Genomic DNA, 24180 nt, shown 5'->3' with positions numbered 1-24180 from the left:
AAGACATCTACTCCTGTATTTCAAAACTTATCTTGATGTTGACATGCCATCTCTTTGATTTCTCCAAATTAATCCAACAATCCAAGGAGTTGTGCTTCTTGAGCAATTCCCGTGTGGCACCTCTGGGCACTCTTGTTTGAATATGCATCTTATTTCCGTTCTCATTTGTTCTCAAACGACCACGAAGTCAACCCCGAAATTGTCAGCATCTTCTCAGACTCCCCCATATAAACAAGGGGGTTGGGCACACCTGCAAATAATAAAATTACAAAAAAGGCCCTTACAAAAATACATGGAGGAATCTTCGGATGAAAGAAAGGAGGATGGCGGATGGTGACCCGAGCAGCCTGGAATATGTTGGGAAAGAAGAGTAAGACAAGGAGATGGAGCTCAGCCATTGTACAGCCCAGAAATTACAACTTTTAGTTTTAAAGTCACGAAAGACATTTTGAAGTTTGTTATCCATGAGAAAGCTAATGCAATAATAAGCAAGTTCACATCCAATTTACTATCTCCTGTTGAAACTAGGACATGAACATGAACTAGAACCACCATATCTTTTCAACGGCACTGAGCACGGCAACAATGGGGAATGAAAAGGACAAACAAAAACAGCCCACGTCTGGTAATATTGGCTCGGTGAATAGGTAAAGTAATATTGGCTCGGTGAATGGGTAAAGAAGTGCAGCCATGGAGAAAAAGTCAAAAGGAGGATGGCAACCACACAAACATGCCAAAAATTGAGCAATTGTAATACAAATTGATGCATACAGAAATAGACAAGAAGAGAGCTGCACAATTATCAAAACCGTAGCATTATATGGTCAAACTTTATATGGTCTTTCCCAACATGTTGGGCAGATAATGAAGATTGGATTTAAGGGTCCGGAATAGCATATATTTACCTTGCAAATGTATGACTACGAAAATTTAGGGCCCGCTGAGTCCCAAATCAGCACATTTTCATCACCCATTAGTAACTTAGGAAGAAGACAACCGACAAAGAAGAAGAGGAACATTAACAAGGACACGACTGACAAATAAATGAGACACTAGACAGGGAAAGGGAGAAGGAGACAGAAAGATTAACACTCCTTAAACCAGTCCTAACCCAATGCACAAAACACACCTTAATTCGAATGGACCTGACCCATCCCTTGGAAACCCCTCTACCTCGCCATACTCAACAGCGTCTCTCCCCAAATACTAATCAAAACCAAAACTAGCAAGACTGAAACCCCCACCTAAAGTGCATGTTGTGTGCAAAAGACATAACCTTCTTTTACCTAAAGTATTCGATGAAGCATTAGGATTTGGAATCGCACCGATGCTATCAAATCTCATGAAGACATTTCTTTCCATTTTCAAGGTATGAGAATAAAGAAATTGTTCTCAGCTTCATAGGAAACCAAAGAAAAGGAGCGGATATTAACCATGAATCATTCGCCCGCAAAGGATCTACAATCAATGCTAGAGACTTCAGCTTTCATGTCCTTCATCCCCTGGCAGACACTTTTTTTTTCTTGCTTTCTTTTGTCATTGATTTTCTTTTGTTTTTTCCTGCTTCTTTTTTTTTTTGCTTGCCTTCTTTGTTGTTTTGATTTTTTTTTTAGGTCGACCTTCACGTTTGAGGGAAATACCACACCACTCCAAAGGCTACTACAGAACGCCATCTCTTTGATGGTTTTGTGTAGCTTTGTCACGTGTCATACCCACTTCAACTTGTGAGTTTCAACGAGACAAAATGTTCATAGGTTGCTATCTTCATGGAATACACATAAATCACCTTTATGCATACCCAATACTCTCTATTACTAACCCAGAGGAACAACTGGTACCTGCCAAGGTTTCAAAGAACACTCGGGCTTCCACCTCATCACACCTTCGTATTTGATTCTTGTGGATGTTTGATTGCAAAGGCGAATAGCATTTCCTAATCCTTGAGTTCCTCGACATCAGTGAACTCATCTTCATAGCTCACACAAAGAATCTTTCTAGTCTTCTCCTTCAATTGACTGATAGCAAGGGCTTGAAACTTCCTCCTTCACCCTCAAAGGAATATCTAAGACAAAGCGAAGGTACATCGTAGTGTAGCAAAATTCCTTTTCAAAATAGTTGGTAAAGTTTATTAAAAATTCTTGACGTCAAGTGATATATTACCTAGATTGTTTTCCCTTTTCCTTCAAAATGAGTACGTTGATAACACCAAGTGACCTATGGTTGGCAGTGGAAAACCGACTAGGATGGTTTTTGCAAACTAGACATCACAAGAAATCATTCCCCTTGAACTGCCCGTGTAAATATAGGGCTTTGTGGTGGAAGGGTTCATAGCAAGATGAAATCTTCATACTTCTCCTATTATAAGGGTTCCTTGAGAAAAAGGGGAAAAATGACTAGGCGAAAAAGTTAATACCCAACTAAAACACCACTTCCAAAGTTGAGGCGAAAGTTGAAGGTTGATAAGATGAAAGGATGGATTCCATAGCCCACGACACACCATTTGTAGGTGCAACTTTGAGGAATGGTCGGAGGAAAAGGTACTCTTTGCCTTCCATAGTTCCATTTCACATAGAATAATTAACTCAGATTATTGAAGAGATATAACACACTAGAAATGGAAAAACATGACAGTTCAATCTTCTCAACCTAATCAGCAGCAGCAAGATTCAATCTACTTGTCACTGTAACATATGCAACCAGTCTTCTAATTGCCACAGCAATTGGTACTGACGCAGATCTTCAAATCAGTCAACAACTAATTTAGAATCAATCAAAAAAACCGTCTCATTTTTTCTTTGAGAAAGAAGCCCAACTTGACGAACAAAACAAATCACACATAGCCAAGCTATGATACCATGTGAACAAACTGAATATCTCACGAACAGGCAAATCTATCACATTTCTGAATCCCAAATTAATTTATTAAGAATCTCACAAAATAGTTCTTTAAGAGCTTGATCAGCCAACAAACAGAAAAGAACATGAGCTGTTGGGATCTCCAACGGCTTGAAACATAGCCTTTGCAGAGTCCTCGGCTCTCTACAGCTAAGATATTCAACTGCGAAAGCAGAAAATAAAAAATAATAATAAAAGATTACAAAGATAAGAAAATAAAAAATCAGAGATTACCAAAAAAAAACATACTGCTGACTTCCTAACATGGTAGATGCCATCTATAGTAAAAGATATTCAATGTTTCATTGAAATATTTGAAAATCATGTATACCACAGCAAGCATTTTCATTTACTTAAGCCACAGATCAAGACTCGTTTAACCAATCCCTTGACATTCCATTGCAGAAGAACTCATATGAATGAATGCATACAGAAATACAAATATCATAACTGGATTGGAAAACAATCGATGATCACATGATGATTATATACATATATGTTCACTCACTTTTAACAACTACAAGAACAAAATCAATATTGATTTAAATAATTCTGCTTCTCCTCGGACATCTCAAAGAATAACATGAAAAAATGGAAGTTAAAGAATTAAATTAACTGAGAATACACTTATGAAAGCTAATGACAGACTTAACGTACTCCATTGTGAATGAAATACAAAAAAAGTGTTGTTGAAGCATAAAATTAACATCCTCCCTCAAGTTGTGCATGGTTTTGCACCATGTACAACTTGCCTTTTAGAAATCAGAATCGTTCTTTTGTTAATGATAAGATTAGAAAGAATAATCTTTGATTAACCTCGAAATCTGCCCTAACTCCTCTTTATATAGACTAGAGGAGAGAGAGAAGTTACAAGAGAAACATCTAAAGGAAAAAGTTATTACAAAAGTACCCTCTTAAACCTAAAACTGAATATAAACACATCTTAACACTCCCCCTCAAGTTGGAGCGTATATGTCAAATAGGCTCAACTTGGAACAACAGCTTTGGAATGGTCCCCTTGCAAGAGCCTTAGTAAAGATATCAGCCGTTTGCCCTGTAGTTGAAATGTGTGAGGTACTTACAAACCCCTTTTGAATCATGTCTCTGTTAAGAAATATGATTTCTTATTGTTGTTATCTCTTAATTAGGTATTATCTTAGTTAAGAGCTAGTTTAGGATTAGTTAGGAATTAGTTTAGGATTTAGTTTATTTCTTTCTTTTCTCTTTATTTTTTATTTTTTATTTTTTTATTTTTTTATTATTTCTGCCAAACTAGCCGTTGGCAGTTCCAACAGCTCTATTAAGAGCTGTTGGAACTAGCCCAACGGCTAGTTTAGCTCATCTCTTCTTATTCTCTCTTATAAATATCCTTGTAACAGTCTTTGTAAAGCATAAGCTGTGTTTTACAGCCTTTATATTGTTTATTGAATGAGTATTACTCTTCTTCACTTGGCCTTAGTGCCTTTTTGGTATTATATGTATTCTTTGTGACTGTTATAGTCACTTTTCACATGGTATCAGAGCCATTGGGCTGATTCTCAAAGCTTGTTAAAGGCTGCTGCTGAGATTTTATGTTGCTGGTTTGATTGAAGAGATTCTTTGCTGGAGGATATAATTTCTTGAAGGCCTTTTTGCTGCGGTTGCTCACCAACTGTTTGGTGAAATTTCTAGAAGAGTTTTTTCTTGACTTCCTTGGAGATTATTGTTTCAAGTATTGCTCTCATGGAAGACTCCAAAGTTTCAATTGAAGGAGGAAGCTATTATGCTCCATACAAGCTTGACGGAACCAATTATACACTATGGGCAAAATGTTTGGAAATGCATATCAAAGGAAAATATTTATGGGGCTTCATAAGAGGTACGTCTATCCCTCCCACTCTCAAGTTGACCAAAATAGAAAATGGGATTGAAAAACAACTAGATGGAGTGGAAAGACAAAATGCTATGAATGAATATTACAAAAAATTAGACGATTGGGAAGCTAAAAATTCTAGGATTAAAGAATGGATTTATGGAAGTATTGAACCTAGAATTGCCCAAAATCTTATGTATTATGAAAAGGCTAGTGAAGTTTGGGAATATCTTAAGGGAATGTTCACCCAAAAAGATATGGCCCGAAAGTATCTTTTGATTCAAAAGGCCCAAAGTATCAAGCAAGGAGAGAAAAATGTTAGAGAATTTTTCATGGAAATCTCTAGTGTATGGAATGAGTTAGATCAACTAAGTCCCGAACTAGGGTTGGACTGCAAATGCCATGAGATTAGAAGAAATGAAATAGATGAATTTCGGTTTTTTCAATTCCTTCAAGGGCTACGGCCCGAATTTGAACAAATAAGGTCAGCCCTTCTTTCTTCATCCTCTCCTCCACTCATTCATGAACTTCTTACAAAGCTAAGTGGAGAGGAAACTAGAATGAAATTATCCAAAGAAATGGATAAAGATAGTGTTCTTGTCTCAAAACAAGAAGAAGAAAGAGCCTTAGCCGCCTCTAGACCTGGAAACAACATCAAGTCTTTTAGACCTCCTCACTTTAAGAATCAAATTAGAGGAGAATATAAAGTTATTTGCCACTTTTGTCATGAACCGGGTCACATAAGACCTAGTTGCCCAAAGTTGAACAACAATGAAGGACAATCGCGGAATCTTGGAGGAAATTTTCTCAAAGGAGGAACTTCATATCCACAAGGAGGGCAACACAACCGGGGAATTTCATTTCCTCAAGGTGGACATTACAACATTAGACAATTTGATCAAAGAAAGGCCGCAAATGTCACAAATGAAGGATGTGATCTATCATCTATATCCACAACGTTGAATCAAATCATGACAGCCCTTCAACCCATGATCAAGGAGTCAAATTCCGGAGCACTAGCAACAACGGCATCCATCTCCAACACTCCTGGTATGTTTTCTTGGCTTTTAGATTCTGGTGCATCTTTTCATATGACACCAAATATATCATCTTTGACCAAATTTGAAAGAACAAGAAAAGAATCAAATGTTGTTACCGCCGATGGAACTTCTTTAAGTGTTAAAGGGATTGGGAATTTTGAAAAAGAATTTGGAAAACAAAAATTTTTTGTTCCAAAAGTTAGTTATGTTCCTAAACTTAATCTTAACTTACTTTCTGTGTCACAAATCTCAGATCTTGGATTTGATGTTGTTTTCTCATCAAATAAATGTTTGGTGCAGGATCACCAAACCGGGAGATTGATTGGGGAAGGTTTTAGAAAAGGGGACCTTTACTACATGGACAATTTATGCATCCCCAAAGAAAAGTTTTGTCACTATGTTGAAAATGTGGACATCAATGTTTGGCACCAAAGATTAGGTCATCCAAATGTTAGAAAATTGTCTATGATGAACCCTACCAAGAATATTTGTATTGAAAATTTTAAATGTAATGATTGTATACATGGAAAAATGAAATCTTTATCTTTTGGAGAAAGGAACTTCTTCTCTTCTTTGCCTTTTGAGCTTGTTCATTCCGATGTATGGGGACCCTCTCCTATCATGTCAAAAGGAGGGCTATCATATTATGTGATCTTTGTTGATGACTTCACTAGGTATTGTTGGATATATTTCCTAAAACATAAATCCGAAGTTTTTGAGATATTCAAAAATTTTCACATGTTAGTACAAACACAATTCAATGCTAAATTAAAAATTTTAAGGACTGATTCCGGAGGTGAATACATTTCAAATGAGTTCGAAAGATATTTGAAAAACTATGGGATAGTCCACCAAAAATCTTGTCCAAGAACACCTCAACAAAATGGACTTTCAGAAAGAAAACATAGGCACATAATTGAAACAACAAGAACCCTTCTTATTTCCAAAAATGTGCCTAAAAACTTTTGGGCTGAAACCGCACTTGCCTCTGTTTATCTTATAAACAGAATGCCTTCAAAAGTTTTACATAATACCACTCCGTTTGAAAAATTATTCAAGTATGAACCCGATTTCAATAGACTTCGTATTTTTGGATGCAAATGTTTTGTTCTTAATGACAAGGCTGATAAGCTAAGTTCAAAAGTTATTGAATGTGCTTTTATTGGTTATTCTGAAACCCAAAAAGGCTACAAATGTTATGACTCAATTAAAGACAAGATCATTGTCTCAAGGAATGTAAGGTTTTGTGAAGATGAAAGTGGTTTTAAAAATTGTGGGGAGTCACAACACAATAATGATTATTCCTTTTTATTTAAGTTCCTTTCTCAATGTGATGATGAAATGCATGATGGTGATGATAGCAACACTGGTGGTAATGATAGTAGAATGGCCAAGGATATAATCACTTATCATAGAAGAAACCGGCAACAAGAAGTTGGTGAAGAAGAACATCATGAGACCATTGATCTCCAACCAACTCAAAGTGGAGAAAACCTTAAGAGATCCACTAGAAATGTAAGACAACCCAATAGGTTTGTGTCTTATGAAACTTTTACTCCATCTCATAGAGCTAGAATTAATGCCATTCACTCTCACTTTGAACCTTCTACTTTTAATGAAGCATCCAAATATATTGAGTGGAAGAATGCCATGTTAGAAGAATTGGATGCCTTGAGAAAAGCCCAAACTTGGGAAATACAAGATTTACCTATAGGGAAAAAGACTATTGGATGCAAGTGGGTATACAAGGTGAAAACTAAAAGTGATGGATCCCTAGAAAGGTATAAAGCAAGGCTTGTTGCCAAAGGTTACACTCAAGAATATGGTATTGACTATGAGGAAACATTTGCCCCTGTAGCTAGAATGACTACTGTTAGGACCCTTATTGCTTTAGCATCTGTTAAAAACTGGAATATCTATCAAATGGATGTTAAAAATGCCTTTTTAAATGGGGATCTTATGGAAGAGGTTTATATGGAAGTACCACCAGGGTTGTCTGTTCCTCAAAGGAAAGTTCTTAGACTTAAGAAGGCTCTTTATGGCCTCAAACAAGCTCCTAAAGCTTGGTTTGACCGTTTTAATTCTGTTATTTCTGATTATGGGTTTCATTCTTGCTTAACTGACACTGCCTTGTTTGTTAAGTATACTACTGCAGGTATCATAATTCTTCTACTGTATGTTGATGATATGATCATTACAGGTAGTGATAAGGAAGGTATTAAAGAATGTAAGAAATTACTACAAGAAACTTTTGAAATGAAAGATTTAGGTTTTCTAACGTACTTCTTGGGTATTGAGGTTGCATACTCTACTAGAGGATATTTTTTGTCACAAACTAAGTTTGCTGCAGAGATCATTGCTAAATCAGGCATAACAGATGATAAGGTCACAGAAACTCCTGAAGCAGTAGGAAGCAAGATGAAGATTGATGATGGAGTTCCACTTGCCAATCCCACTCCTTACCGACAACTTGTGGGATCCTTGATGTACCTTAGCATCACTCGGCCTGACATTGCTCATGCAGTTCATACTGTGAGTCAATTTCAACATGCTCCATCAACCGTTCATATGGGAGCTGTTCTTCGTATCATCAGATATATTAAGGGAACAATAAACAAGGGAGTATTTATGTCTTCCTCTTCCTCCTTGAACTTGATTGCTTATACTGATGCTGATTGGGGAGGAGATCCTAATGATAGACACTCAACTACTGGATTTTGTGTTTTTCTAGGAGAATCACTCATCTCATGGAAATGCAAAAAGCAACAGAAAGTCTCACTATCCTCTACTGAAGCTGAATATCGAGTCATGGCTTCTACAACTATGGAAATTGTCTGGCTTCGCCAAATGCTCCTTGATATGGGAATAAAGATAGAAGAACCCACTGATTTATGCTGCGACAACAAGAGTTCTATCTACATTGCCAAGAATCAAACATTCCATGAACGAACAAAGCATATAGAAATGGACTGTCACTATGTTCGTGAAGAATTTTTGAAGAAGACTATCAAACTTCCATATGTCTCCTCCGAGTTCCAGCTGGCTGATTTCTTCACAAAGCCTCTATGTTCTCCCAGATTCAACTTTCTTTTAGATAAACTTTCGGTGATAGCACCGTAAGTTTAAGGGGGGGTGTTAAGAAATATGATTTCTTATTGTTGTTATCTCTTAATTAGGTATTATCTTAGTTAAGAGCTAGTTTAGGATTAGTTAGGAATTAGTTTAGGATTTAGTTTATTTCTTTCTTTTCTCTTTATTTTTTATTTTTTATTTTTTTATTTTTTTATTATTTCTGCCAAACTAGCCGTTGGCAGTTCCAACAGCTCTATTAAGAGCTGTTGGAACTAGCCCAACGGCTAGTTTAGCTCATCTCTTCTTATTCTCTCTTATAAATATCCTTGTAACAGTCTTTGTAAAGCATAAGCTGTGTTTTACAGCCTTTATATTGTTTATTGAATGAGTATTACTCTTCTTCACTTGGCCTTAGTGCCTTTTTGGTATTATATGTATTCTTTGTGACTGTTATAGTCACTTTTCACAGTCTCTAGTATAGTGACAATCTACTTCAACATGCTTGGTTCTTTCATGAAAAGCCGGATTATTAGCAATAAACAGTGCAGCTTTGTTATCACATAACAGTTGCATAGGAAGAGGCACTTCGACAGTAAGATCCAACATAAGGGATCTAACCCACATAACTTCAGTAGTACCCTGAGCCATAGCTCTATACTCAGATTCTGCACTTGATCTGGCAACCACAGTTTGCTTCTTACTCTTCCATGTAACCAAGTTGGATCCAATAAACACACAAAATCCAGTAGTGGATTTTCTGTCCGAGGGGCATCCTGCATAGTCGGCATCAACATACACAGATATAGTGAGTGAGGTACCATTCTGAAAGAAGAGTCCCGTTCCTGGTGAATTCTTTAGATACCTAAGAATCATCATAGCAGCATCCCAATGAACTTTCTTGGGCTTATCCATAAATTGACTCACTCTGCTAACAGCATAGGCAATGTCAGGTCGAGTAACAGTGATGTATAGGAGCTTCCCAACAATCCCTCTATACTGTCTCGCATCAACATCTTCAGTATCATCATCATACAAGCGGGTATTGATATCCATAGGCATGGATGCAGGCCGACACCCCAGCATCCCTGTCTCTTGCAAAACATCAGTAACGTATTTCCTCTGGCACATGATAAGGCCCTTTTGATTTCTGGCAAACTCAATACCAAGGAAATAACGTAGTTCACCAAGGTCCTTGGTGACAAAGTGTTGTCCAAGGACATCCTTGATGTTGGAAATCCCCTTATCATCATCCCCTGTAACAATGATATCATCAACATAGACAAGAACTATCACCGTACCTGTAGAAGTCTTCTTGACAAAGAGGGAATGGTCGGCCGAAGAACGTCTGAAGCCCTCATTCTCAATATTCTCTGACAATTTCTGAAACCAAGCTCGAGGACTCTGTTTCAGACCATAAATCGCCTTTCTCAATCTGCACACTTTCTGACACTCCCCCTCAGCAACAAACCCTGGTGGTTGCTGCATATACACTTCTTCATGTAAGTCACCATAGAGAAAGGCATTTTTGACATCAAGCTGTGAGAGGGACCAATTCTTGCTGACAGCCACAGCAAGGAGAATCCGTAAAGAAGCATGTCGTGCCACAGGAGAGAAGGTATCATAATAATCAACCCCATAAGTTTGGGTATAGCCTTTTGCAACCAGACGAGCCTTATATCTGTCAAGACTGCCATCTGCTCTGTATTTGATAGTAAAGACCCATCTGCAACCAACAATGGCTGCATCAGCTGAAGGAGTAACAAGTGTCCAGGTGCCTCTAGACTGAAGAGCATCCATCTCCTCTTGCATAGCTGCTGCCCATTTGGGATCAGAGAGAGCATCCATGGGATTCTGTGGAAGAGCAATAGCCGACAGCCCCTTGACAAACTGTCGGTACATAGGGGTGAGTCTATCCATGGATAAATGACCAGAGATAGGATGCAAAGTGCAACTGCGTTTGCCTTTCCTTTGAGCAATGGGCATATCAAGTTCATTAGGAGCAGGAACATGCTCGTGACATACTCCTATGTCATCATTACATAAAACATTGTCAGTTGAGTTTGTGTCAGGAATTACCTTGGGCGTGCTGGGTGAAGGCACAGGTGCACATTGAACAGGCGCAGCAGGCTTAGTACGACGTTGGTAGACAGCCCCAAAACGTGGATCAACTGGGTTTGGACAACTCATGAGAGGTAGAGGAAATTGGACTTCATCATTTAATTCAGGCGCCCTTAATTGAGTTCCATTTGGGGAGAAGAAAGAGGTTGATTCAAAAAATGTAACATCAGCACTCACATAATACCGACGAGTAGAAGGATCATAACATCGATATCCCTTTTGAGTGCGGGAATAACCAACAAAGATCGTTTTGATGGCCCGAGGAGACAACTTATCTCGCCCAGGACCAAGCAACTGAACAAAGGCAACACATCCAAAAACACGAGGTGGAACAGAAAACAAGTCTCTGTCAGGAAAGAGGACAGAGATAGGAATAAGGTCTCCCAACACAGATGACGGCATACGATTAATAAGATAGCAGGTTGTGAGAACAGCATCGCCCCAGTAAGAATGGGGAACATGGCTATGTATGATAATGGTTCTGGCAACATCAAGAATATGACGGTGTTTCCGTTCAGCAACCCCATTTTGTTGGGAGGTATAGGCACAAGAAGTTTGGTGGATGATACCCTTATCCCTGAAAAATTGTTCCAAAGAGGAAGCACAGAACTCAAGAGCATTGTCAGAGCGCACAATTTTGACACAAGTATCAAACTGAGTCAGAATTTCATTGATAAAATTTTTGATTACATGACCCACTTCAGATTTATGCTTCATAAGAAAAACCCAACTAACACGACTATAGTCATCGACAGCAACAAGATAATATCGATGACCATGAAGAGCAGGTGTACGACTCGGACCCCAAACATCAAAATGAAGTAACTCAAACACAGAATGGCTACTTCGACTGGGCCGCGGAGGAAAGGATGACCGATGGTGTTTGCCCAACTGACAAGACTCGCATTGAAAAGAAGACTTAGGAGACAGCTGAGGAAGAACATGCAGCAGTTTCTGAAACGGTAGATGTCCAAAACGTAAATGCCAAGTATAAGCCGAGGATGAGGACGACCCTGCAGAGGTAGACCCAGCAAAGGGAAAGGGATGCACTAGCCTGTAAAGACCTCCCTGTTCACGGCCACTGCCAATCACCCTGCCCGTCAGTATATCCTGAAACACAAGAGAAGAGGAGTCAAATATCGCACGACAGTTTAAATCTCTGGTAATCTGACTGATAGATAGTAGGCTATGTGTGAATTCTGGTGCATGAAGAACATGTTGCAATGGTAATGATGAAGTAAGTTGGACCTCTCCAAGTCCAACAACGGGAGAATATTTGCCATCTGCTAGAATAACCGAGCGACCAGGTGGAGTAGGGACATAAGAAGTAAACTGTGCCTTGTCTCCACAGAGATGTGTCGATGCACCCGAATCAATGAGCCAATCTGTAGTGTCAGAATACATACCAGATGAAGATGCACTGGCAGCAGTAGTGATAGTAGAGGTGGTCGGATCAGGAGCTTGTTGAGGTCTATCTCCAATCAAGTGTCTCAACTGAGAGATAATATCATCTGCACGTAACTCACTGGAGGAAACAGGATGCTGAGTCTTAGGCTGCTCTGGAGAATCAGTAAAAACAGTCTGATTGGCAACAGCTGGACGACCATGTTTCTGCCAACACTTATCCACAGTGTGACCAATGCGATGACAAAACTGACATACTGGGCGCGAAGGGGTATTGCCACGGCCACGGTATCCTCGTCCTCTGGCAAAGAGGGACCCACCTCTGCCACGAGTAGCAAGCATAGCAGAAGTGGTATCAAGAACAGTCGATGAAGGGATTGGAATTCTGCTTAGCCTACTATAAGCTTCATCAATAGGAGGAATCGATGGACTAGTGAGCATCTGATTCTTTGCTGATTCATAAACAGAGTCTAATCCAGACAGAAATACTCCGACCATAAGCATATCTCTGTATGCCTTCTGTTGTTCACACTTACATGCAGGAAAGTAGCTGTTTAGTCTCTCAAACATGGACTTGAGACTAGAATAATAAGTATGTAGAGGGCGACCATCTTGGCGCATCTGATGAATATCATGATGAAGCTGCATAATTCTTGTTTCATTCCTTGCTTGTGAATAGGTGGCTGCAAGGGAATCCCACATATCCTTTGCACTTTCCTTATGCAGGACTTCATTGGCAATGTCTTGAGTAAGAGTACCAACAATCCATACCATAACCAACGAATTATCTTTAAACCAAGTAGTATATTTTCCTACCTTCTGTACGGGCTCGAGCTCCAATATAAGATGTTCCTTCTCATGAGCGATCAAGGTTCTTTTTACTTGCATGGCCCACATCTCGTAATTACCCCCATCCATTTTGGTGATAAAGCTGGAAAATGGGGAACTCTTCATCTCTCCCGACGACACAAAGGAAGAGGTATTAGCGCCGCTGCTAATTTCAGACATCGCTCAACACAATGGAGGAAACCGAGCCACGGAATAGGAAGTGCAGGCAAAAAGAAGACAATCACATATCGAAAGACAACATGCTGATCATGAAGCAGTTAACACAGGCAGCAATCCATAAGTCTGATCGGCTGGAAGAGGCAACAACAGAACTGAACGAAGACAGATTACCAGAGGCGACAGCGAAGACGCTGAGAGGAAAATCAGCGTGAAGAGCAACGGCGGAGCAGAGGAGAGTGGTGGAGACAGCAGAGGCGATGCAGCGAAGACGCTGAGAAGAAAATCAGCGTGCAGGGCAGCGGCGGAGCAGAGGAGAGTGGTGGAGACAGCAGAGGCGATGCAGCGTGCAGCGGCGATTCAGCGGCAGCGGAGAAGCAACAGCGACGGACGGTGGCGGCGGGCGGAGGTGACAGCCACGGCGGGCAGCGGCGAAGATGACTGCAACAGCTGACGGAGGCGTCGGGCGGAGAAGACAGCAACGGGCGGAGGCGTCGGGCGGAGAGGTCAGCGACGGGCGGAGGCGTCGGGTGGAGAGGTCAGCGACGGGCGGAGGCGTCGGGCGGAGAGGTCAGGACAGCGACTGGCGGAGGCGTCGGGTGGAGAGGTCAGCGACGGGCGGAGATGGGTGGACACGAGCGGGTGGAGGAAGCGCAGCGATGGGCGCGGTCAGGCGGCGGGCGGCGCCGCTCAATCGGCGCGCCAAGGAGGAGGAGACGGCTGCTGCTCTGATACCATGATAAGATTAGAAAGAATAATCTTTGATTAACCTCGAAATCTGCCCTAACTCCTCTTTATATAGACTAGAGGAGAGAGAGAAGTTACAAGAGAAACATCTAAAGGAAAAAGTTATTACAAAAGTACCCTCTTAAACCTAAAACTGAATATAAACACATCTTAACAGTTAATCCTTTTGTAAATAAGTCTGCAACTTGTTCATCTGTACGAACATAAATAGGCTGAATCTCCTTGTCTTCCACCTTTTGTCTAACAAAGTGTTGATCAATTTCAATGTGCTTTGTTCGACCATGTTGTACGGGATTAAAGGCAATGTTATTAGCGCTTTGATTATCGCACATTAACATTGATGTTTTAATCTTTTTTCCAATGTCTTCTAGCAAATGTCTAACCCATGTAACTTCAGCAGTACCTGCAGCCATGCATCTGTATTCAGCTTCAGTGCTGGATCTTGCTACTGCCTTTTGCTTTCGACAACTCCAAGACACAAGATTACGTCCAATGAAAATACAAAAACCAGAAATGGACTTTCTTTGATCGGGATCTCCAGTCCAATCTGCATCTGTGAATGTCATAAGTTGATGTCCAGTAGTTATATTTTCACTCTTACCATAAACTAAGCCATCTCCTACTGTCCCTTTAAGATATCTTAATATTCTTTTGACAGCATCCATGTGAGTATCTCTAGGTGCATGCATAAATTGAGATACTTGATTCACAACATATATAATATCTGGTCTAGTAAATGTAAGATATTGAAGTGCCCCAACAATACTTCGATATTGCGTAGGATCTTCATATAACTCCCCATCTTGAGCACTTAGTCTTTGATTTAGAACACTAGGAGTTCCAACAGGCTTACAATCAGACATACCTGACTTTTTCAGCAGATCCAACGTGTATTTCTGTTGTGTCAATGTGAGATGATTATTGTGCCTATCAATCTCCACTCCAAGAAAGAATCATAAATCACCAAGCTCTTTCATTTTGAAGTTTTGCATCATCAAAACTTTAGCTTCTTCTATGTGTTTTTCTGAATTGCTTGTGATAACAATATCATCAACATATATAAGAAGTAAAGTAAATATGCTTTCCTTTCGATAAATGAAAAGAGAGTGATCTAGAGGACATCTCCGAAAACCACATTCTTGAATCTTGCAAGAGAAACTGTCAAACCACGAATGTGAGGCCTGTTTAAGTCCATAAATAGATTTTCTTAGTTTGCAAACCCATGCATGAGAGTCTCCTTTCGTGTATCCTGGAGGTTGTTCCATATATACTTCCTCCCTTAAATCACCATGAAGAAAAGCATTCTTCACGTCCATTTGATGTAGTCTCCATCCATATTCAACTGCCAATGATATAATCACGCGAATTGTTCCCATTTTGATCACAGGGCTGAATGTCTCATCATAATCTTCTCCATATTGTTGTGTAAACCCTTTTGCTACTAACCTTGCTTTGTGTCTTTCTATGCTGCCGTCAGGTTTGTATTTAATTTTGTATACCCATTTGGAGCCCACTACGTTCTTTTCGTGTGGCCTCGGAACGATCTCCCATGTTCCACATTCATGCAAGGCATCCATTTCTTCTTTCATAGCCTTTCTCCAATGATGTGATTTTGATGCTTGATCAAATGAAGTAGGTTCTTCCTCCTTGCCAACTTTTGCCATGAATAACTGAAAATCAAGTGATAAAGAATCATAGCTAACCCACCTGTGAATGGGATGACGAATGCGTTGGGATCTTCTAAGGTGGGGCATGTTGTCTTCCTCACTGTGAGCATCTCTGTCCCTTAGTCGTCGACTGTAGATAAGACCCGAATACCGATGTGCATCGTTGCTCTGTTCTTCATTATTGTTTTTGTTAGAATATATTGTAATGGGGAACCGGGTCCATATCTGGACCCGGTCCTATGGGGCACGGATACCGAGGCAGACTCGGTACCCTAGGCGGCACTCTTTCTCTCCCTCCTATATATTCTTCACTTACATGTAATTGTTGAGTTAAGTGAATATAATTTTCTCTCTCCCAGGGTTGCGGTTTGCCCCTAGGTCAGAGCTTTCCCGTGGTTTTTCACCTCTTTCTGAGGTTTTCCACGTATATTGTGTGTGCTTTCACTATTTCATGACTCTTATTGATGACTACTCCCGGTGTACGTTCGTGTATCTGTTGAAAGAACGTAGTGAAGTTCTCGACATTGTCAAAAACTTTGTGGCATTTGTTGAAACTCAATTCCAGACCCCTGTTCAGACCCTTCGTACTGACAATGCTCGAGAGTATGTCTCCCAATCCCTTGATGACTTCCTGCGAAGCAAGGGTATTATACATGAAACATCCTGTAGCTACACACCTCCTCAAAATGGCGTGGCTGAAAGGAAGAACCGTCATTTGTTAAATGTCACCCGGGCCATTATGTTTCAACGTCATGTCCCTAAGCGGTACTGGGGTGATGCACTTCTCACTAGTGCTCATCTCATTAACCGTATGCCTACTCGTGTGTTGAATGGTCATTCCCCTTATTCTGTTTTGTGGCCTACTCAGAATCCCTGGCCTTTGACCCCTCGGGTGTTTGGGTGTGTTTGCTTTGTCCATGACCATAGACCCACTCTCAAGAAACTTAATCAAAGCGGTCTTTTTGGGGTATTCCTCCACTCAGAAGGGATACAAGTGTGTTGACCCTAGCACTTCCAGAGTATATGTCTTCAGGGATGTTACCTTTCATGAACATGAGGCATACTTTCCTGCGAATCCTCTTCAGGGGGAGTGTTTAGGTGACAGAAGGGAAGAGTATTCTTCGCATCAGTTGATTCAGTTCATGGATTTCTTGGATTATACGGTTAGTTCTCCAAGTGTGGAAGACGTTGTCAGTAAGGACAGAGACAGTCAGATGGAGGGGGGCCCTATTGAAGAACAGTCTCGAGGTCACCTATTTGGTCAGGTTTACAGCAGAAAGAAGAAGGATGTGATGGAAGACGTTGATGTTACCAATCCCAATCTTCCCAATCTTGTGACCTCCCCGGATGATCCAAGTCCAATGAATGAAGAACTTCCCATAGCCCTGCGCAAGGGCACCAGGTCATGTACTTCTCATCCTATTCAGAGATTTGTTTCATATGCAAAACTCAGTAAAGACTACAAGTGCTTTGTTACCTCTTTATCTATGGCTATTATTCCCAGGTCAGTGGAAGATGCCAGGAAGGATCCTAAATGGCTACAGACTATGACAGAGGAGATGGACGCCCTGAAAAAGAACAATACGTGGGAGGTTGTTGATATCCCCAAGGGAACTCACTTAGTTGGTTCCAAGTGGGTGTTTAATGTGAAGTACAAACCTGATGGCACTGTAGAACGCTATAAAGCTCGTCTTGTTGCTAAAGGGTTTAGCCAGAAATATGGGATTGACTATCTTGAGACGTTTGCTTCCGTGGCGAAACTGAAGACCGTAAGGGTCATCTTAGCTCTTGCAATGTAAAAGAAGTGGAGCATGGACCAACTGGATGTCAAGAACGCCTTCTTGAATGGTCACCTTGAGGAAGAAGTCTATATGAGCATGCCGCCTGGATATGCTTGGAACGGGAAGTGTTGCTATCTCAAGAAAGCTTTGTATGGTCTCAAGCAGTCTCCTAGAGCTTGGTTTGAAAGACTAAGGGTTGTTATGAAGACTAATGGGTATAAACAGGGAAATGGTGATCACACCCTCTTCATCAAGCAGAGAAATGGTCTGGTGAGCCTTCTACTTGTATATGTTGATGATATGATTGTCACAGGTGACGACGGAAGGGAAAAAAGGAAGATGAAAGAAACGTTAGCTGCAGAATTCGATCTCAAAGATCTGGGTAAACTAAGGTATTTCTTGGGAATTGAGATCGCGCGATCTGAGACTGGGCTTGTTATGAGCCAAAGAAAATACACTTTGGATCTTCTGAAAGAGACAGGTAAACTGGGATGCAGGCCCTTTCTTACCCCAATGGAGTCTGGCACAAGGATAAGTATCAAATCTGGGACTATCTTGGATGAGAAAGGAAAAGGGAGGTATCAGCGGCTGGTTGGTAAACTTATTTATCTCACTCTTACTCGCCCAGATATTACGTATGTTGTGGGTGTGTTAAGTCAGTTTATGCATGCCCCTACTGATTGTCATTGGAAAAGTGCTGAAAGAGTATTGGGATACTTAAAAAATGACCCAGGGAAAAGACTGCTCTACACTCAACAAGATCGACTAAGCATTGAAGGATACTCTGACGCCGACTGGGCAGGATGCACAGATACTAGGAGGTCTACCACAGGATACTGCATCTTTCTTGGAGGTAACCTTGTGGTCTGGAGAAGTAAACGACAAGAAGTTTGTTCCAGGTCCAGTGCTGAGGCTGAATACAGGGCGGTTGCTATGGGGGTTACAGAGATGTTATGGCTCAAAATTCTTTTAGCAGATATTGGGGTTAAAATGGAAGAGAAGATGAGGATGTATTGTGACAACAAGTCTGCTATTAACTTGGCAAATAATCCGGTCATGCACGACAGGACCAAACATGTAGAGATCGATCGCCACTTCATACGGGAACGCATAGATTCAAAGGAGTTGATTCTGTCCTATATGAAGTCTGAAGATCAAGTTGCGGATGTCTTAACTAAGTCTTTATGTACATCTCAATTTGAGAAAAATGTTAGCAAGCTTGGCATGTTTGACATGTATGCCAAGCTTGAGGGAGAGTGTTAGAATATATTGTAATGGGTACTAGGTCTTAATCCGGTCATGCACGGATACCGAAGCAGACTCGGTACCCTAGGCGGCACTCTTTCTCTCCCTCCTATATATTCTTCACTTACATGTAATTGTTGAGTTAAGTGAATATAATTTTCTCTCTCCCAGGGTTGCGGTTTGCCCCTAGGTCAGAGCTTTCCCGTGGTTTTTCACCTCTTTCTGAGGTTTTCCACGTATATTGTGTGTGCTTTCTCTGCTCTCTCCTTGTGGTTCGTGTTTCTACAGTTTTCATGATGACTTGATGACTGTGTTGGATCTTTTTGATTTTCACTTTGAGCCATATCCGACGGTTGTATTGCTCTCTCTGGATCTTCATTTTGAGGCACATCATTTTCTATAACAGGATCTGCATTGAATAACTGTGTACTGGTCCAGGGATCATAAGATTCAATGGTCATAGGCATTTCATTTGTATTATCAAAACTATGTTCATCAAAAATGACATTTCTTGAAGTTTTGATACGTTTAGTTGTTGGATCATAGCATCGAAAACCTTTATATTCATCAGCATATCCAACGAATCTACATTGAATAGCTTTGTCTTGAAACTTGTTCCTCAAGGCAGCATCAACGTGAACATAGCATACACAACCAAAAACCTTCAAGTTCTTGTAATCAGGTTGTTTGCCTAAGAGTGTAAAATATGGCGATTTAGACATCAAGAGTGTCATAGGCAAACAATTTATTATGTATACAGCAGTATGGAAGGCTTCAGTCCACAAGGAAATGGGCACATTAGTATCATGCATCACGCTCATGGCGCTTTCAACTATATGTCGATGTTTCCGCTCAACTACACCATTTTGTTGTGGTGTGTAAGGGCAGGAAATTTGTCTAGTTATCCCTTTTTCACGTAGAAATTCAATAAAATCAAGCGAGGAATATTCTGCCCCTCCATCACATTGAAAATGCATCATATTGGATGAAAATTTAGTTTGAATCATGACATAGAAGTTTCGAAATATGTGAGGTACTTCTGATTTGTGTTTCATGAAGTAAATCCAGGTGAATCGTGAGTAAGAGTCAATGAATAAGACATAATATCTTGACCCAGACATGGAATCAATAGGGGCTGGCCCCCATACATCAGAAAAAATAGTTTCAAAAGGTTTGGAAGCCCTTTGATTTATATTATGGAAAGGTAAAACATGACTCTTACAAAGTCCACAACTTGAACATTTTTTGACACTTGAAGTAAGAGGTAAACTTGATCTTGGAATGAGACTATCTGTGACAAGTTTTTCAATGAAATATCGACCACAGTGTCCTAGCCGACTATGCCACAAATCAGACTCCAAAAATTGGTTAGGGCCCCTTACTTTTGATTGAAAATGGCAAGAACTTGGCACTGATGACGCATTATGAGAAAGAGAAAATGTCTTCAATCCTATATCAAAAGTGGATGAATCCTTGGGTAGACATTCCTTGAGGACGTACATATTCCCTTGACGCTCCCCTCTAGCGAACATTTTCTTCGTTTGGAGGTCCTTGACATAGACAGAAGAAGGTGTGAATTCAACAGAAGAGCTTGTATCATCAATGAGTTTAGAAATGGATATGATGTTCTTTTTGATATTGGGAGCAAGAACAACATTAGACAGTGATAGAGACGAGGATGACAATGGAATATGTGCATTTCCAATATGTGTAATAGGATGAGATTTTCCATCACCTGTTATAATGCAACTTCTACCGTAATGAGGGGATAAGTTAGTCAATTTACCTGCATTTCCTGTCACATGGGTAGCTGCACCTGAATCCAAGAACCATTCTCCCTGCTCATTTTGCTTTATAGTCGTCTTTGAGAATGCGGTCATCAATAGCTGTTGCATATCTTCAGCGGTGGATTTAGAACTTTGTCCTCCTTGTTTATAATCATGTCTTACCCCTTTGTTTTTATTTTGAGGATTAAACCAACACTGTGCCTTCATGTGTCCTTTCTTGTTGCACTGAAAACAAATTGGTATTTTTCTTGAAGTATCCAAAGGAGACATACCTTGGTTATGTGGTGTTGGTAGAATGCCACGACCACCATGGTTGGAGTTCCCATGGCTCTTACCAAACTTTACATTCATAGCCAACACATTTTGGGAGTCCCCTTGATCAGTCCTTTCAATGACTCTTTTCATATTCATTTCATGTTGGAGAAATTTACCTTGTAGTTTGTTGAAGGAAGGCAGAACAGGAAGGACCTCAAGAGCTGTAATAAAAGCATGATAATCATGCCCAAGTCCATTCAAGGTTTGCTGCACCTTTTCCTTATCAGAAATGTTATTCCCTGAGGCAGCAAGTTGGTCTGCGACGGCCTTAATACGCCCCAAATAATCCATGATAGATAGGGCTGCACACGAGCCGAGTCGAGCTCGAGCTCGCCCAGCTCGAACTCGACTCGGCTCGAAATGCTCGAACTCGAACTCGAACTCGAGTCGAGTTCCTAACACGAGCTCGAGCTCGACTCAACTATACATAGTCGAGCTCAGCTCGTTTAACTCGTTTAACGTTTAATTATTAAACCAATAGTCGAGCTCGACTCGTTTAACTCGTTTAGTTGAGCTTGACTCGTTTAACGTTTAAGAATTAAACCAATAGTCGAGCTCGACTCGTTTAACTCGTTTACTGAATCAAACCAATTGTATTACTGCTAACAGTTTCATCAAAAAGATATATAAAACCACCTGGCATTAATTATGTTCAGATTGTCAACAATTTTTGGAATACATTATACATACAAGCAATGACTGTATCAAGTTCGAGATCACAGCAAGAACAATCTGAGGGGCATAGACGCATAGTGGAAAATTTCAAGTTCGTGATACATTATACATACAAGCAATGACTGCAAACACCACCTCATGTTGATCTTTCTCAAACCTGTCAGGTCACCAAATTCATCAGGGAAGCTACTGATGGTTGCACAGTCAGACACATCAAAAAATCTGAGGCTCTTTAGTTTGATAATCTCACATAATCCAGGAGGTATGATTGAAACAACAGAGGCATGATCAGACGCGCTTACAAGCCCTATCTTCGCCAAAACAGAATGAATGGTGCCCATAGTAGCCATTGTTGTGTTCATTTTAAGAGTAATAGCATAAACAATCAGTGCCTAAACAGAAGTCACAAACGCTTGACAAAGCCAACCCAGTCCGTCTTTGGCCACTGATCTCCTGGAACCAAGTCCATTTCAATGGTTAAACCAAGTTTCCAAACAGCCCATCTCCACAAGAACTGCACACCAAATTAGCATCCACATCTATATGTCTCCATCAGAGATTCAGAATAACACAACCAGCGGAGACTTCTAAAATGCAACCTGTGAAAACACAGAAAAACCAAACCTATGTCAGTCAAAATGCTTACAAATTGTAAAACATAAAAGTACAAGGATAATTGTAAAACTGTAAAACTGTAAGTACAAGGATAATTGTACATAGGTTTGGTTTTTCTGTGTTTTCACAGGTTGCATAAACTGTAAAACTGTAAGTACAATAATTGTAAAACTGTAAAACCACAAACATAAAAGTACAAGGATAATTGTAAAACTATAAGTCTGTATGGCAAGTTATAAAAATTCCAATTCAAACTGTATACCAAGCCATCAACTTGGGACGTAGCAAGCCTTCTATCAACAAAGCATCGTGGGACCAAAGACTGTAACCCTTACCCAGAAATCACGCGAAAAAAAAGGCAAGAAAGCGAAAGTCATGCAAAAAGTGAACAAAATAAAACAAAATTCAAAAGTAATGGTAGGAGGCCACTAAGTCTGTCATGCTAGGATCACATCACAAGAGCAATTCATTTCTCGTTTACGGGATAAAATAAAAGATAAAAATAAAAAAATATGGTGATGTACTCCTGTACCTCGGATCACCTAAATAGCAAATAGGAATCAATAAGCGCGCAGAATTGGATAGTATGAATAAAAAGGATAAGTGCAATTATAAAGAATGGCAAACAAAAGTCATTCAAGGACTAAGAAAAGGGGAGCAACTGACACACATTTAACATACTCGTCCAGATGCGAGAGAGAGAGAGAGAGAGATCATGGAAAAAGGAACAAATTTGACCATGGATTACCCTGTTGACTGCACCTAAACCATGCATGCAGGCCAAAATAGATATTTCTACCTTTTCAAAGCATCATTAATACAAGGCATTTAAGTAATTAAAAAACTAACCGAGGCTCATAAAATTTCCTGCCGCCTAAGAAGTCAAATAACTTTAGATGCAATAATTGAAACCCAAAGCTAAGCGACGATGAAGAACAATCATTTTGCAAGCTGAAAGAGATTAAAAAACACATGAAAACGAGTAGAAAGAGAAGTAGAATTGGTAAAGAAACAATTACAATGCATTATAGTACAAGATGGTATGTTCTAAGACGAAAGAATTGAGAGCCAGGAAGACCACAAGGAGTGAGAATAACATTGTAAGAAGGAGAGACAATAAACTAAGAACTATGAAAGAATTAAACAAGACACTAAAAATCCATTGGAGAAGAAAGGAAAAAAAAGGCAAAATAATCTCAACAAATTCTCAACAAGGCTTTCTCAAAGAGAATAGAAAATCAATAGAAAGTTTAACAATTACCGAAAAGATGAATCCTTTTTCAAACAACTTGCAAGAATATCAAAACATTATCAAGATAATACTAGAATTTAGGATATTATTAACACATAGAATTTTTGTTGTATTCTCGGTCATTACCAATGGGCAACAGATTATGCACATGAAAATAAACTATAAAGTTGCAAAACTAAGTAATTAAGTTCCTTTCTTATATCATAACTTGACCAGTAAAATGAAATATGGAGGCAAGGCTTAATCAATATGGTGTCAGTTGCTCACCTACATGAATCACATTCTTATCAGAAATATAAACCAATATGGGGTTTATCGAAGACATGCAGACAATCCAACATTTATCGACCTTGCTTTCATACCTCATTTGTATTTTGCATGGCTGATCATTGCAGCCTGACCAAAAGAATGAAGTTCAGAAAACAGTAATAGGGAAGGTTAAATTCAAACCAGTTGGACGGGTAAAGAATTTTGGCAACCTGTTACCGTGTTACCACATTTACATATGTGACTACTTGCATAAAACAAGATGGGTTCAAATGCTATGTACTTCCACCATTCACTAAGCAATAAGAAAAAAAAGGAGCAAAACTGAATGCAAATTGTGAAGGGTTCAAAGAAAACAAAGCAAATTTCATAGACAAAAAAATGTTAAGCTAAATGTGATTGTTCTCAAGATAATATTCTAGCAAGAAAAAACTATCAGATCT

The 24180-nt window shown here is 39.8% G+C and overlaps 2 protein-coding genes across 3 annotated transcripts in view; both read right to left on the bottom strand.

The window, feature by feature from the left end:
- The window catches only part of LOC116267249 (uncharacterized), a 48986-nt gene that overhangs the window by 3697 nt on the left and 21109 nt on the right, over nucleotides 1–24180 (bottom strand). The window lies entirely within an intron of this gene.
- On the bottom strand, nucleotides 11774–13191 carry LOC126410680 (uncharacterized). The gene is made up of 2 exons (XM_050081158.1): nucleotides 12384–13191; nucleotides 11774–12087 (listed from the first exon to the last, which is right to left on the bottom strand). The coding sequence occupies exons 1-2, from the start codon at nucleotides 13153–13155 to the stop codon at nucleotides 12050–12052; spliced, it is 810 nt and encodes a 269-aa protein (XP_049937115.1). The 5' UTR covers nucleotides 13156–13191; the 3' UTR covers nucleotides 11774–12049.

This window comes from Nymphaea colorata, chromosome 13, assembly GCF_008831285.2.
Source record: "Nymphaea colorata isolate Beijing-Zhang1983 chromosome 13, ASM883128v2, whole genome shotgun sequence".
Taxonomy (NCBI): Eukaryota; Viridiplantae; Streptophyta; class Magnoliopsida; order Nymphaeales; family Nymphaeaceae; genus Nymphaea; species Nymphaea colorata.
Note: the sequence above shows the minus strand (reverse complement) of the source record. Positions and strands in the feature narration are given on the sequence as shown.

What these genes read in the sequence shown, in the direction of transcription:
- LOC126410680 (XM_050081158.1), bottom strand. Translation starts at nt 13,155, where the DNA reads ATGGTATGGATTGTTGGTACTCTTACTCAAGACATTGCCAATGAAGTC. An exon ending in TGCCAGTGCATCTTCATCTG is followed by an intron (nt 12,088 to 12,383) that starts GTATGTATTCTG and finishes CTTGTGTTTCAG; the next exon opens with GATATACTGACGGGCAGGGT.